We start from the raw sequence: 16,441 nt of genomic DNA, 5'->3' as shown, positions 1-16,441 counted from the left end.
GAGGGAAGAATTACAAAAAAAAAACCTTTTTTCTTAATGTTTGCAGTAATATTATATTTCTTATCCAAAATACTCGTTACAATGCAACAATAAGTTCAAAAATAATCATGTGAACAGTAACAACATACATACAAGCTTGAACGGCACTAAATCTACCAAACAATTGTTTATAAACGTCTTTTCATTTGTTTTCATCTTTTAAATAGTCTCTAAAACTTCTCAATAATACTTTTGTAATTAAGTTTACTTTTTAACAGCCCCTTGCCGGGTGCTGCAAGAAGAAGCACTTTTTGTTTTCAACATTACATTAGGAATTATTTTAAGTACAAGGCCTTTGAAAAAACGATTTCTTAACCGAAACAAAGAACATCTGCCCTCTACGTCTTCAACTTTCGCACCCTCGGTGAACACGTGCGATTATTTTATGATAAGTGCAATAGAATAATAATAATAATACAAAGTTTATAAAAAAAAGGGGCTCAAATAGCACTGGTATATATCCTGACGACATTTTTTTTTAAATTTATTTAATAACTGTAGCAGTAGCACCATTTACTACTAAGTAAAACTGAAACTGCTTCGACGAGATGTTACCTCCACATAATATACAGTGTGTCCCGAAAAAACTAGAAGGTATTTCATCCAGGATCGTACCACACATAAAATATGACAGTGCAAATAATAATTGTCGTGATTCACGTACCCCACACCGGTTTACATCGTCATATTATTAACTATTACAATAAAAATCTAAGCCTAATAATTAAACAAAATAAAAAAAAATGGAAAGAGAAATACAATGATGCGATTTCGTTACGATTTCTGCGAGCTTATCCCAACCCATGGTCTTCAAAGAAGCCCTGAGGTGTTTCCTCCTGCAAAAAGTATATGTACAGTGAATGTAAGCCTGGGAAATGGAAAATGTTCAATATGAAGGTGGACGGGCCAATAAATATTACATATTATATGAAATACAAAAAGCAACGAAATGTGTAATATTTGACTGAATGAAATAATATTTTGACATACCTAAAAAGTGCGGCAAAATCCTATTACTACGTACTGTTAAAAACACCACTAACTAATAACATCCACTTTCATACTGAACGCAGCTCCGAAAGCTTCAAAAAATCGAACTTAAACTATTGTAAAAATAATGCAAGTGATTTTGTTTTGTTTTTAGTCGTTTGCGTAGACAAGAACAAAAGAACGACAAAACAAAATCGAAAAGAAGCGTTGAACGACAAATAACCAACCAGTTAATGCAGAAACGATTTTATCTTGGGGAACGACAAAACAAAATCGAAAAAAAAAGCACTGAAAAACAAATGGCAAAACAGTTGAAATTGAAAAGTTCATTTATTATAAGTGGTAATACACATTCAATTTATCGTAATTGGCTTCAAAATTTCCAGGAGTTGTTACGGCCCTGCTACCACACTATTTATCGACAATTGCTTAATTACAATTTTCACAGTATTAAGAAAGCCCTGTCTTTGAATTAACTATGACAATTAAGTAATAATTAGCAAACGTTCTGTTCTTTACCGACCGGACTTTCTTAATACCTAATAGACATCCAAAAGTCGGAATTGATATTATCAAATACATAGATTTTGAGATCATAATTAATGTACCCATGTCTACATATAATTAAATATAAATTAAATCACATTTCGTTGAAATTATATCTAAAACCACGATATATAAATGTGAATTTTTGAACTCGCCTGGAACATAGTGTACAATATAACTTATTCTATAATAATATTATCCTAATTAAAGCTGCACTATAAATAATTTAAAATTATGTGGCAACTAAACAGCAGGAATCAAATTTTACACAATCTATCACCATCACCCTTAGCAAGAATACTAAAAATTCGAAAGTGTTGTGTTTGTTTAAACACAATCGGTAGAAAAGCTTTTCGCATCAGTTTTGCTACATTTTTTGTTTCAATTCAGAAAACAGAGGAGAAATATTTTACAATCGTTATTGCTTTGTTTCTAGAAAGTGTCATTCAATTATGTCACAGTTACTTTTTGTTTTAATTGAGGAAATGTAGAGATATTTGACAAACGCTGATATTGCTTTGTTTTCAGAAAACAACATTCAATTATTTTACAGTTACTAGAACTCGGAATAAGGTAAAGAATATCGCCACAAGTTGTTTAAAATTTTCTACTACGATACATACGTGGTACTTGTAGACGATAATTATAAAAACTTTCGATGCAAAGATCATGATTAAGCGCAGTAGTATTTTTTCTAGGCTCTACAAATGCTAGCAATATATATTATGTACAGTATAGTAACAGCTAGTTGGCAAATTCTACTCTATTATAGAGATACAATTGGTATGTAGAATCTTTTTTCGGCAATATTGTAAATGTACAATTTTCTAATTCTAAATTCAAAAAAAGAAACATTATCCACAAACCGCACAACGTACTACGTTTGCAGATAACTATTTCTTTTGTTTCTCCTTTCATTTGTTAAAAAAATACTTATATAAAAAATATATAAAACTACATCTACGGGGTGTATACAAAAATTTCCTCAGTGTGTACGTGGCAAGGAGGTCTCCCTCTATAAGAAGCCAATGTCCTGTAAAGCCTCATCTACTGCTTCGTCCTTTGAAAAATAAATTTTCAGCAAACTACCAATATAAATACCCCGATATGGCATGCAGATCTTTTAATATCATGCACGTTAGTTATTATTATGTGTATCAATGAGCAAGCGGAAAAGCGGGTACAAAAATTTTCTTTTGTTCTCGCACGTCAAGGCAGTGAAACTAACGATTTTCGAAACGAAGAAATATATTTATAAATTTAATAATTATTGTAAATACAACAAGAAAGTTATTCATTAGGAACTAAACTACTGGCTATTTAAGTAGAACTTTAATTACCAATCTATTTAATAATAGTCATAATACGTGTAGAAAATAATAATAAAGTATACATAAAAACAGATAAAATTTGAAACAAAAGAAACACGAAACCCTTTAACGCTACAACAACAACAGGAAAACAAAACACAGCAAGTGTACACGTAGGACAATTGGGAAAAACAATAGCGTGACTAGAGAAACAAGAAAATTTCAACAGCCGAAGAACACAGAAAATAGGAAATGGTGCCTTCTTCTTAAATATACATACATTCAATAAATGGCGAAGTTTTAAAATCGACAACATACAGGGTGTCCGATCAAGAAGCTATTTAAATTAATCCACCCTGTATATAAAAGGCAACAACCTTGCGGCACATATAAGTAGGTACATACAAGTAATATAAAAAAGAAAAGAAAATCGTAGGAAACAAACATTATTTACTACAAACTAGTACCTGAAGCTACTATCATTTAATATTTATTAAAATGTTAACTGTGTACTTGTTAAAACACCTGTGGGTGCAGTTTTATTGATTATATTATTTAATAAAGACGCCCGTCACTAAAGCACTTAAATAGAGATACGAAGTTCCATTTAATGGCACAATTTTTGGAAGCATGCTTTCGAATGAAACATATGATAATACAACAAAAACACATGCACATATGTAAAACAAAAGAAGAAGAACAGATTAAACAAATACGATACAGTAGCTAACTGCATTTGTTCATTTGCGAAAAATTTATAGTATTTATAATGAACTGGAGCCCTGACAACACAGATATTCTACAGATTTCATGCATATGTATATGTAAGGTATGGTACATATAACAATAGTTTAAAAGGTAACTTATCAGTCTTTTGTTTGCACATATTAAACAATATTTGTGCGGTCTTTTTTTTTTGAGATTAATCAACAAGTTCCCATATGTTTTGTGCTCTGCTGTACTTCTTCAAAGTGGTCAGTACAATAAAAAGTGAATATTGTTTAAAACAGCAAAACAAACATTGATACAATAGTTTTTGAAAGAAAAAAAAAAAATAATAATAAATATTAAGTAGGTACAAGGATGAACAATAACAAACATAAATATAAAGATGCAAGAAAATTGTTATCACATTATAGGTAAATGATATAACAACAGCAACAACAACAACAACGAAGAGAACATCCCCTTTCCCCCTATTCACCTGTTTTATAAATAATGTACTTAAGGAAAAAAAATGTAATAACAAATTTCACAGTTCATAGCTAGTGTCACCATTACTAACCTCTTGTAGCAAATCCTAAAATAAAAAAAATGGAAAGAGAAATACAATGATGCGATNCACCATTACTAACCTCTTGTAGCAAATCCTGGGCGGCTATAGCCTTAAGAACGTTCTTTTTGCTTGTCTCCTGTACTTCCCCACCCAATAAAAGCTCGTCTAATATAAAATATGCTTTTTCAAAATTGAAAATTATATCCAGTTCGCAGACCTGAAATAAATTTCAACCCTAAGCATTTGCTTTTTCATTGTTTCTTTTTTTAGGTAAAACTCACACTTCCAAAATATTTGTCAAGTAATTCTACATAGCGATGAATTATTTCCAAAGTGAGCAATTCGTTATCATCCTGTTCAATGGCACAACAAAAGTACAAACTGGCATATCTAAAAGCAATAATTCCAGGAGGAAATGTGTGATATGGACCCTTTTGGGGGATTATTGTACCTTTTATAGACAATTTTGAGATCCTTCCATTCAAGGAAACTGCACATTTTCGGTTTTCTTGCCAAAATGGTTGTAATTAATTCTCTGGTAATTTTTTTCTTCAATTTATCTGGATGGGCGACATACCATTTTTGCAATCTTAATTTGCCTTGTCGGCTGAACAGTAACATAAATTGCATCTATAACAATATTTTTTTTGCCTTCTAATTTCGAAAATTAATGGGCTCTAACAATTACTCACCATTCTTGTTTGTAAAAGTTAATTGAAGTGCACTATTAACTGCACAATAGATTAAATAATTACTGTTGTTACTGAACACGACACAAGGTTCCTAATCGTCCATTTTGACGTTAGTAAATATTTTCACTTTCGTGTTTTCTGTTTTGTACTCTATAAATTAATTAAAAATCAATTTTTGTGTATTTGTCAACCACAGAATGGGTATAGAAGGCGATTGTAACTAAGCAACAGCTCACCGGTTTAAACAGAAAAATAATAACTGTAATATTATTTATAGTATTACCCAAGTTACCATTACAAATAACTTCAAGAAGTGGAACAGAATTGACAAAAAAACATCGAACTGTTAGAGAAACAAGATACAGCAGCATTCTAGTGTTTTATTTCTAAACAATTGCAATAGCTGTAGGAATATTAACAAAAACAGAACAACAAAATTAAAAAAAGGAGCTGCAGCAATGTTCCGATGTTTTTATTTTTAAATAATTTGAATCAGAGGAGCAAGATTGACACAAGTTTCCACAGATGGAGCAACGAAATTACCAAAGGAGTACTTCGACCTACGTTCTCATGTTTTATTTTCAACTATTACATCAACAATGCAACACTTATTTGAGTAGGTACAACTTAATCGAAACAGAATTCGTGTTGTTTTTAAAAGTACATATGATTTCTACAGCCTTTGGTGTTTGATATCTAACATACGCCACCCCTAAAAGTTCCAGTGGTCAAAAACTAACTCTCACTTCTAACGGTTCCAATTCAAAATCCGGTCATCTAACTCTACCAGAAGGTGACCTGAGATGGGACCGAATATAACCCGTTCTATAGTCAATTATGTCCCTCCTGCGTTCTCCCGGAGTCCCACGCCGACTGCGCCTGCTCCATCTACAAATTTTCACCTAAATTAACCCTTACAGAGGCAAAATTCTGTTTTAAATGCCAACACACATATTTATAACATTTAGTTTTAAAAAGTTATAACACTTCTGGCAAGAAGATATGCCAAACAACGTAAAAACGTCCAAATTTTCGATTTGACTCAATATGGCGGCTCTCTGTCTGACGCCATGCGGAAACAATGGCTTTACTACAACCGCCATATTGAAACAACGGAGTTACTACAACAATATTTAGCGGTACACACACAAATAGAAGACGAACTAACACACAACTGACTGATTTTACTTGAATGTTGTAAAAATAGGAAATACGTGTTACTTACATACAGATAGACGCCGTTTTGTTGTTACCGATTCGTTGACGTTGGTTCGGCTACCGGTTGCTCTCGAATGCAGAATTTCGGTCTTTAGATACCAAACATAGTCCAGTGAAAAACCACACACATAGCACAGGAAGTACAAGTAAAGATAACATTAGACAGTCAGATGAAACCGACGAATAAGCAGCAGAGGGTCACGAGTTTAAAAAAAAGACAAAAGAAATCGGGAAACAGAAGCCGAGAGCAAAACAATGCAAAGCCAAACAAAACAAAATATTTAAAACAGTTGATGTTGAATAGAACAAACAACAAAAATTCGCAGATCATATTACACTTTTTGATGTACGAATGAAGTAATCGTTCAGAAAAAAAGTGAAAAATGCTCAAAACAAAATGCACTTGTGCAATTCGTAAGCATCAATTAATTAAATAAATAATTCGTGAAACACAAATCGTTTTGCTTTAAACTCATCATGCAATCGAAATCATGCAGTAGAAAAATTTGGTTGGTAGCGGATTTATTATAAAAAAAGGGCTGTAAAAAATGAACAGCAACCAAAACACAGGCATCGTTTATTCTGTATGTTCCCCTAGGGAATGTGTTATTTACAAACAACATAATATAAGGGAGGTATACTGCATTCGAACTTCAGACTACCATGGCACGGAATGGTCTACATTATCTTTAGAGCATTAATAAATTGTTCTTTTACGAAAAATATATACTTGGGTAACTCTCAAAATTTCAAGATAAGAAAATATGCCTCTAAGATATACATGGTAAGATCGACTTTGCTGGTCCTCGAAAATTCTAAGACAACATACCTATTTTGGCGTTAGGTACTTAAATTTGGAACAAGTAAATTTCCTTCTTATAAAGGCAGTAAAATGTGGACTTTTTATTATGGGTTTATGTCAAAAAATTTTCGAGAAATTAAAGTTACCATTTCCTAGTTCTAAATATTTTGAGGGAATTTGTGCATTTTACCTCGTTAAGCTTTCGCATTGTACTATAGAGTATTTAGAACAAATTTGTTTTTATATGCTACATAGTTAATAGGTATTACGTAAAAATAGTTGAACGTGGCTGTTTCAATTGTTTACACTCAGAAAAGAACATTGACTAAAACAGCAGCCTCTTGTAAAATAAAAGAAACAAATCCAAGCCGAAGGGAGGACCGTCAATTGTTCTAATAGTATGCTATTTGTTGTTGGGTGGCATTTGTTTTAGAAACGAACGTTTCGCGCCCAAATACAATGCGCAAACTTCGTCAGCGAATTTTGTACATCATCAATAATACAACGCATCCAACAATGCATACATACAGTAATTCACGTTTTTTTCCCCTGTCAACTTCGGGGGCAGGGGTCGGGTTACTACAAAGTAAAACAAAATCAAACTAGTTACTTAGTCAACATATTCCTATTATTTTCTAATTAACTACCTTCTAGATACGAAACACTACACACCCTAATGCTATTTGAAACGGTATCTCTTTTATCTTATCGTTAGAACGACTAATAAATTGATCGCCCTGTAGATCTAAACAGTACAGTAACTACGATTTTAATGTGTTTCGAACGTGTTTTGTTTTGTGTGGAAAGTGACGGCTACGAAAATGTGCAATACAAGAAAAACAAACGAAAGAACAAAAGAAACGTACTTGACAGTTATTTAAAAACAGATCAAGCGTGCGGCTACCAAAGTTTCGAACTTCTATGTACAGAATTCGTTATTTTTAATAAGAAAACAACCCCCTTACCTCGCAGTATGACTCAACAGGACGATATTTCTGCAACAATAAAATAGAAAACATTTCTAGCTTACTAATTCACGCTACTGCATAAAGTTTATTGATATAAATAATTGTCCAAAACAAGCGAGTAACTATGTATATGTTTATATGTATGCAGAAAATAGTGTAAAATATACATATATACAAGGGGATGTAAATGTTTAAGTTCATCCCCCGCATAAAAATATAAAACCATTGTCAATTAGCTTACAAGTGCCCTTAATGCGAATTTTCCTAAGGGTTTTCAAAGAAAACAAAGGTGAAGGTGTTTTTTTTTAAGTTTTGCAATTCATAAGGGATGCATTTGGTGCGAAACGGTGTCGGGAAAGGGCGTGAAGAATAACTGAATGTGACAGCAACAAAAACATATGATGAAACAATTGTTGTTGTTACCCAAAGCGAAAACAAAAGAGATCCAATTTTATTTAATTCGTAGTCGAGCAGATATAAATGTAATTTTTTATTAAAGCTAAGAAGCTGTTACTTAAAGAAAACAACTGAAAAGCGTTAGATAATCTTTTAAGTGACCAATAACAAACCTTTCCATTGAATACACGGCTTGTTTTTCTGCAAATCAAAATGCCATAGTAATAAAAGTTGCTACAGAGGCAATAAAATTAACTAAGAAATATCTAGATAGAGAAAAAATAACACAAACACAATGGATTAAGATTAGCTACACGTAACAATAGAGACATCGAATGTATTGACTTTTGATAGTACTTTGTAAAATATTGTTAACCCTTTAGTAATAATAATTTTCTTAAAAAATCGCCACAATGCTGTGAGAGAGAAACCTCTTTAAATAGAAACCCAAAAGGAAAAAAGTCCTACCTCAGTAGTCGGGTGATGTAGTCAGGCCAATTATCAGGGAACATGACCAGGAAGAATCCTACGGCGATTAGGATCATCCCGGCCAGTTTCATCCCTTCGAATGTAGCACCGTAGAGGACTACATCTAGGGCTGAAATGAAAGGAGAAAGCCCAATTTGCAGACTGTAGATGTCTATTTTTTTTTTTAATTTTACCTGCAGATACAGGGACTGCGGTGATTAACCCCAATGTAATGAACATATCGTAGGTGAGGGCAACACTGAAGTTACCCAATAAATTGGCAACTAAAATGCGAAAAAAGTTGAACGATCTAATTTACAGAGTGGTCCAAAAGAATTATTTCAATAAAAAAACAAAGAAATAAAGAGAAACAAGTTTGGTGAAAGCGCCAGACACTCAATTGTTCTTTAACCGATACGTTAAGGAATGTGCACTCGATTTAACTCTTAAGGGATTCGAATAAGAGAAATAGAGAAATAATCTTGGAATAAAACAAGTGCTCTACCATTAATGATAATTAAGAAAGATTTAAATTTGTTATATACGGGCTGAAGTCAAAAACCTTTACAACAAGAACGAGTCAAATATTTACTTGGGACATACTGTATTTTTAAATACCTACAAATAAAACTGGCTTGAATTCGCAATCCGTTTGAGTCTTAAGGGTGGTAACTTTGCCAAGATCATTTTAACATATCAAACAGTTGGCAGTGCAGGTTTTACGAACCAAGAAACGTTATGTAGGTATTATGAAAAGAACCGGAACTTCCCTGACATAAAATCAATCGCATTTCTCCCCCTTTGCTCATATACCAACCCTTGCTAGGTACATTTATTAGTTGCGATTATAAACATCGACTTACCCAGCGACAGAATGCTACACGCGACCAGCAAAGGCCATGGTAACCTTTCCCATTGTAAAGTTTCGAAACCCATGAGGAACAGCGTCAGACACAAGGGCCAGAGAAGGGCAGCGTTTATCATCCCTATCAACGAAAAAAACAACGCTACCTGTCCGTAGGTCGCTTCCCCGATGACCTTTTTGAACAGGACTTTGTACACGGCAGAACCTGCGGCCGCGGAAGCCGCCAAGACGACGCCTCCCAACGTCGGACTGCCAGTTATACCGTCCATGTAAGCCAAAAGGGCAACCCCCGTGTCGCACAATATCACAGCCATTATCTGAGAACATTGAAGGGGTTGACCTTAGGGATGGACAGGGCACGGCAGGGTACTTACACGTATTCCGACAAATTGTTCGTGAAGAATAACCCATGAGAGCAAATAAACGCACGAAACGTTGGTGGCAAATAAGGCCATAACGTCGGTCGCCAGGAGTATCCTTAAGGATCTAATGTACATGTAGTTTGTGGCGACCCAGAGTAAACAAAATAAACTGCATCTCGTCAAAAACCGCACTGAAAAGGCAAAAGGAATGAACTATAAGTTGGTTCGCTTTGATGGAAGGTGATAATGGGTCACGTACCAGCGGTAAAACCTTTGTCTCGAAAATCCCTTAAGCTTTCAGAAAAAATGTCGGACGGCGATTTACAACGGTGACTGCTTAAACGGCATACGTAGTAAAGAGGAAAGAAAAGTATTGTCCAGTTTGTAACAAACCATGTTGTGAAAAATGGGGCGCTATACGTCAAAGTCTAAAAAATAGTAGTAGTAGTTAAAAATATGAAGGCGGGTGAGATGAAAAAAAAAGAGATTCCAAACAATTGCTACGTGATTAGAAACAAAAAGAAGAATCAAACAATTGCTATCTACTTGATGCAAAAAAAAAGAAGACCAAACAGTCGCAAACAAAAGATGAACAATGAAAAATGAACTTCACACATAAAGCAAATTAGTAGGCTATTTGAAAAGCACAAAAATGTTGAAAACGGAGTGAAAGATGTCTATCTCTCTATTATATTATTAACGACCTGATGATGACTTACATATTGTGTTTTAATGGCTGTCATATTAAAGTCGTTTGTGTCTTGGGGTAGAAGTACGGCACCCTCCGAACTAATCGGTCTCAGAAGAAAAAGATATTTTATACAATGCGTTGCTCCTACCCAAGAAGCTGTTACACATATCGTGACCCATACGCCAAAATATATCTAAAATTTGCAGGTATTAAATTAGAATTTATTGGTTTTTTGGTAGATAACTTTTCGAAAAGGTCAAAAGAATTGTACGGCTAAATATAATCAGCATATCGATTGTATTTATTTTCGTATCGACATCGGAGATAATTAACGCTTTTATTCAAGGATTTTTACGTATATAAGTAGGATATAGATTCGTTTTCGTGTTTCACGAAACTTTTTTTTTATGAACAGTTAGCATCCATTGTCTAATAATATCAATGAAAAAGCACTGAATTTTTTATGTGCAGCGCCTTTCTTCTCAGAACCAAAACAAAGACATTATTTTTTACTGCAGTTGTAAAATTTCATAATTATGCAAAAAAATATCTCGCATATCCATCAGAAAATTACCATATCTCCGTTGCAACCCCCATTTGCATAATATGTGCAACCCTTTGCCTTACAGAAAATCGTTCGGAAACATGCAATAATATATCTACCTAATAAGTAATAAGGATAATCTATTAAATTTTTTCCTTTTTGTCAGCTAACCTTACGAGCATTTTTGGAACAAATCGACATCGTACAATTCCTAATACGTCCCGAACATCCTCCCGTCGTGGTGGTGTTCGGGACCCCCTCGATATCACCCCCTCCTCCCGTTGCACCGCCATCCTGTTGCCCGCTACCTATGGAATCGGTATGGGTGAACGGACCATTACCAACCCCCTCTTCGGTGACCAGAACGTTGGGGGTCCTACCCCTGCGTGGATTGAAGATGGTCGGAATTTCGCCGTCCCTCGTCATTTCGATGAAAAGCGAATCATTGGGAACGTTTTTTTATGGTAACATCTAACAACTTTAATATCAGAATTACTTTTAGTCTACTTAACAACAATGACTAAATTTGAAATTATTTCGAATGCAGAAAATAACAAATGAAAGAAATGTTAATCTACCAGAAATCACCCTATGGGTGTACCTAGTAATGGTTGAGATATTGAAACAACTGAATCGTACCTGAACAATTCGCTCTTATCAAAAAATAGTCTATAAAAATATGTGCGGACTCCACGACCCCATTTTATAATACTTCTGGGGTTTCTCTCGCATTTCCGGACGTATTTGGATACAGCATTGACACGCACCCCTTAAAAAGTTGAGTTCAACTAGCCAACTACTGCTGGTAGTAGCATTGATTGCGATCGGCGCCGTTACAATCAGCGACGCCGGGCGTCGGATGCGCATGGCGTTAATGCGTCCCCTGACGAAGTTGAAAGTAACATCTTACCGAAAAATGTAATTTATTAAAGGGTAGATTTGGAGCAATAGGTACATAGAATTAGGAGTCGTTTATGCTATAGGTTACACGTATAATTTCTAGCTTTCATTAAGTCCTTTAAATTCCACTTTACAACAGTGAAAACAATTGTCGATGAGTCTCTCAAACAGAAGAGTGTCAATTGTTTAGTTGTTGTTTGGTAGCAATTGTTCTCGTTGAGCGAAGTTTCAATTGTTTTGGACTGATGTTATATTTATGTATTAGATTAGATCGGAAACATCTTAAATGAGACAAAATTTACAGTCACATGGGCGCCTCGGCTTCAAGTCCTGGCCGATGCAATTAGTTTTTTCTTCTTATGTTAAAAAAATGACGAATTAGTCAAATGTAGACTATACAAGATACTAGTTTTACTTCGTCAGATTATTCAAACGTAAATAAACTAAGAGACTGATCGAATTAGATAAGAAAATGCAGCTTTTGTTTGGCTTTATGCTAGGTTTCGAAATTGTAGGAATTAACTAACAATAACAAGTTTATATGGCTTCATCTACATGCCATACCTGTCTATGGCCATGTCCATAAGCAACGGTTTCATTGGGAGAGAGTGAGGAAATTGAAAGTGAACTTTTTCTTTAGCGGCTACAAACGAACGAAACGCTGATATCCATGTGTAGAGTGCGATTGCTGGTTTTGAACGAATGAATGTGTAATATCAGGAATAGGTACACATACACATAACAGTGAAACTTTCTTAAATAATAATAGCATTCAATGCAAATAGGTCTTATGAGAATTCTTTTCATTTGTTTAATAAAGTATAATGTTATTTGTACGGAAAAAAAAACAATAAATTTTGTAGATGATGTGTTTTGTTCAAATAAACAAAATGCGCTCTCTTTATTATTTTGTTCGTAACGAGGCACTTGTTTCAATAGGTGAACATGCAAAAGATTTTAATGTGACTGAAACAGTTGCAGCCAGAAAGTCATCTGCTTTTTTGTCTGTTAGCAGGCGATTGTTTTACGTCTATATAGCGTGTGTAGAACAGCAAACTAAATAATTGTTCTCTATTTTTTTATTTAGCAAATTGTGATCAATCATACGAGCCACCACTGCTTGTTAGATCATCCTGTAGCAGGAAAGATATTAGATAATGATGAATATCTGCCAAAGTCGTTTCTTGTTTGACAAATAAGGTCTAAAATTTGAATTGGTTGGATTCTATGTACTTATACAATACATACACATACAAAAGACTGCTGTGCTGCCCACTAACCCATTAATTATGTTATTAAGGAACGCTATCTCTTTCTTATTATTAACAAAGAAACCCAAGTCGGTTTATACCTGTGGCTGCTGCTCATTTATCAAATGCAAATGGACTCGAAAACAAATTGCAAAATACTACAATATAATAAATAACAAGAAGCTTTCTAATAAACAATAGACACTTAACATTTTTTAAATTTGAAAATAGTCGTTGCTGTAGCTTCCGAATGTCAAGCATTTATTAGATTCCTTAAAATTTACTGGCGTAATAGTTTTGTATGAGATCGGAGACGAGAAGCAAATTTTGTGGTTTTTGTTTGTGGGTGTCACGTAAAAAAACCGATCGATTTTTGCTAAACGCTTGATTGAAGGCACTTCATTATTATTGTAACGTGGAATTATGGAAATTTAGATTCTAACTTCGTCTATTGTATATAGGAAATACGTAGTAGGTAATTCATTTGTTTTTTATCTCTCTACCAATAAATAATAACACTTTTATGGGATCTAGTTGTTGAACAGTTGCTCCAAATTGTCTAGGCAATTGTTTTTCGGTGATTAAAACAAAATGCTGTTCTCCGCAATTTTGTAACCAGGACCAGCCAGAGAGAATACACCTCACACACACAAATAATGTGCAATAATGAGTTTGGTACCTAATACCTACGCAATCTTCTTACATCTGCCACTTAAAAAATCTTAACAAAAAACATTTAATTTAATTAACAGCGGGAGAATCGGTTGTGTATTGTTTTCTGTGGGAATAGCAACAATATTGTTGTGAAAAAAGTACAAGGTCCAACGGTACAGTGCGCAGTAACAATAACAATCTTTTAGTTCACGAAAATCTTGAATTTTACAATTGCACTTACGTTTATCTAATTATACAGTCGTTGTACGTCTCACAATATGTAATTTAGTAGATATTGGCAATGTCACAATCGGATCATTATTGTTTGACAAAAGTTTTAGCGAAAAAATAATACGGTTTTGAAATAATCCGTTTGTACATAAATAATATATGTGTACGATGACAAACACAATCGGTGAAGGTATTAGCTGGCACTGATCCAAATAATTCTGTTAATTATTTCAATAATCCAGATCAAGTGGCATTCACACAGCCGAAATCAGATTGCCCACACACGACAGGATATTTAGACAGATATTAGGGAGAGAGAGAGAGAGAGAGAGAGAGACAAACACGTTTAGCCTATTTTTCTCGGCCAGACCAGTGGATAATGTTTTACATATGGGATAGATCAACGAGAACATCTAGGAGATAATTAAAAATGACCCTCGAGCTGGACAATTTTTCTTCTTTACTTGATGATGAAACATCTCGTTAAAACATGTCTAAGATAGTCATAGAATCCAATCGGCGATTAAAATGCTGAAGAAATTGTAGTAAGTTGTGGAAATAAATAAATTCGATAATTAACAAATAATGTCGTTAAAAACAAATTCGTAGAAATGGAAGTATGAGTTAGGCTAGCCACTGTCACATTCCAATTATGACCCTATGACAGAATATTGACATTTAAATACGTTCAACACTGCAAAAGATTGGTGATTTTTTGTAGATACCCAATATCCGAAAGTCGGACCTAAATATCTATCAATTTTAAGTTCATTAGGTGAATATGTATCTGTAAGTTTTGTATGTCAACTCAACTAAATCGACAAAATAGATTATGTCAATTATGTAAGAAAAATTTCTTACCGTTGACACACTTCTTTCAAAAGACTTGTTCAACTGTTCATGTACGGAATACTACGTAGATTGATGGTGTTTTTGAACGACGTGCAACATTCGGTATTCCAATCAGAGAGAATTTGATAATTGCCCGATTTAAAGGCATGCAACGAAATCATTTGGACTTAAAGACCCGTTTTAAAATAATATTAGGTGTATCTATATACACATATCCACTTTTGATACTTTCACAACATGAATTCCGCCTTTTAATAAGTAATAATAAGTTCAAGCGTATTATTGCGACAGGAATGTAGAAAATGAAAGAAATTTTTCGAATCCATAATAACCAGTTGTTGATTAGTCTATTGTTAATTTTATTTCGAAATCGTCTTTACGAAATCGCGTCAAGTATTAACAACTGAACATGAGTAATAAATTGTTTGCAACAAATTAAGGACCATTAGCAAAATCGGCTGGAAATATTTTAACAATCGACCTAGAGCTATTACTTATGCAGGTATTAATTTCTTCATTTTGCCTTTGCTAATTATATGTCTATTTATCTAAACCGGTTCAGTTCTCGTTCAATTTTGGAAACATTATTTAGTGCTAAGTAATGATTAATATTTAAAATATGCGAGAAGTGCTGTTGTCTACGAAAATGTAACCAAATGAAAAACAAAACAGCAATAATTTTGTCTGCATCAATTGTCATAGTTCGACTGTTTCGTTTTTGATATAGTTACGAAACATCTGAATTTTATGACAGTTACACTTGCTCTTGTTATTAGAGTTCAACTGTTTCGTTGTTAGCGAGAAACAAACTTGGAAACGGTTGAGATTTATGTTGTCTGACGATTACGGCGTGGGATTAACAGTAAAAGTTTCTGAATGATTCTTGATCCAAATCTACGTGACCAACACACACGCCAAGGTTGCCCAGTTCCGGTAGAATGGTAAAAACAATTCACGTTTCGTCAGACTATAATTTGGACAGATTATGATTGGCGATTATTAATTATTTTTCAATTCTTATCATTTTTACTTCCTAGCCAATTAGGGTTAGCGGAGATAATTACCATTGCTTAAATATTACAAAATCAGCCGTGGTTATGACGGAATGCCCTAAACTATTACGATTTTATTTTAATCTCCCATTTGTTATGCATAAAACGGATAAAGCTTTCTGGCACCTATGTAATGACAATGCAATAACGACAACACCAGCCGATCGCCCCCTCAACCCCGCCCGGACAGTGTAGGTCATATCGTAATTGTTGTGTCGCTTAAGTGTGACATAATCCAAATCCATTTTGTTTGGCAACAAGAAGAAAAAGATAACATCTACCACTCGAAAAAGTTCATGCCACAAATTCCAATAATGGGGTGAAAGGCCAAGAGG

The 16,441-nt window shown here is 34.0% G+C and overlaps 2 protein-coding genes across 9 annotated transcripts; both read right to left on the bottom strand.

Annotated features, from left to right (window-relative positions):
- Window positions 1-33: 33 nt before the first annotated feature.
- LOC108741231 (AP-1 complex subunit sigma-2) lies at window positions 34-5,020 on the bottom strand. 3 transcript variants are annotated; one of them, XM_025976036.1, is made up of 5 exons: window positions 4,854-5,019; window positions 4,613-4,791; window positions 4,443-4,551; window positions 4,241-4,378; window positions 34-875 (listed from the first exon to the last, which is right to left on the bottom strand). In XM_025976036.1, the coding sequence occupies exons 1-5, from the start codon at window positions 4,854-4,856 to the stop codon at window positions 831-833; spliced, it is 474 nt and encodes a 157-aa protein (XP_025831821.1). In that variant the 5' UTR covers window positions 4,857-5,019; the 3' UTR covers window positions 34-830. The 3 variants fall into 3 exon arrangements, with proteins under 3 accessions (XP_025831821.1, XP_025831822.1, XP_025831823.1); XM_025976037.1 differs by lacking the exon at window positions 34-875 and adding an exon at window positions 1,341-2,635 and having other exon boundaries at window positions 4,854-5,020; XM_025976038.1 differs by lacking the exon at window positions 34-875 and adding an exon at window positions 2,806-4,170 and having other exon boundaries at window positions 4,854-5,020.
- A 404-nt stretch (window positions 5,021-5,424) lies between these two features.
- On the bottom strand, window positions 5,425-11,947 carry LOC108741235 (putative thiamine transporter SLC35F3). 6 transcript variants are annotated; one of them, XM_018475954.1, is made up of 12 exons: window positions 11,807-11,947; window positions 11,339-11,645; window positions 10,652-10,816; window positions 10,192-10,360; window positions 9,945-10,123; window positions 9,569-9,887; window positions 8,900-8,989; window positions 8,706-8,835; window positions 8,411-8,438; window positions 7,839-7,868; window positions 6,079-6,160; window positions 5,601-5,741 (listed from the first exon to the last, which is right to left on the bottom strand). In XM_018475954.1, the coding sequence occupies exons 2-12, from the start codon at window positions 11,591-11,593 to the stop codon at window positions 5,689-5,691; spliced, it is 1,500 nt and encodes a 499-aa protein (XP_018331456.1). In that variant the 5' UTR covers window positions 11,594-11,645; window positions 11,807-11,947; the 3' UTR covers window positions 5,601-5,688. The 6 variants fall into 6 exon arrangements, with proteins under 6 accessions (XP_018331457.1, XP_018331456.1, XP_018331460.1 ...); XM_018475958.1 differs by lacking the exon at window positions 6,079-6,160; XM_018475960.1 differs by lacking the exon at window positions 8,411-8,438 and having other exon boundaries at window positions 5,669-5,741.
- Window positions 11,948-16,441: the final 4,494 nt, after the last annotated feature.

This window comes from Agrilus planipennis, unplaced genomic scaffold (genome assembly GCF_000699045.2).
Source record: "Agrilus planipennis isolate EAB-ADULT unplaced genomic scaffold, Apla_2.0 scaffold242, whole genome shotgun sequence".
Classification (NCBI taxonomy): domain Eukaryota; kingdom Metazoa; phylum Arthropoda; class Insecta; order Coleoptera; family Buprestidae; genus Agrilus; species Agrilus planipennis.
This window is presented reverse-complemented; position numbering and strand designations above follow the sequence as displayed.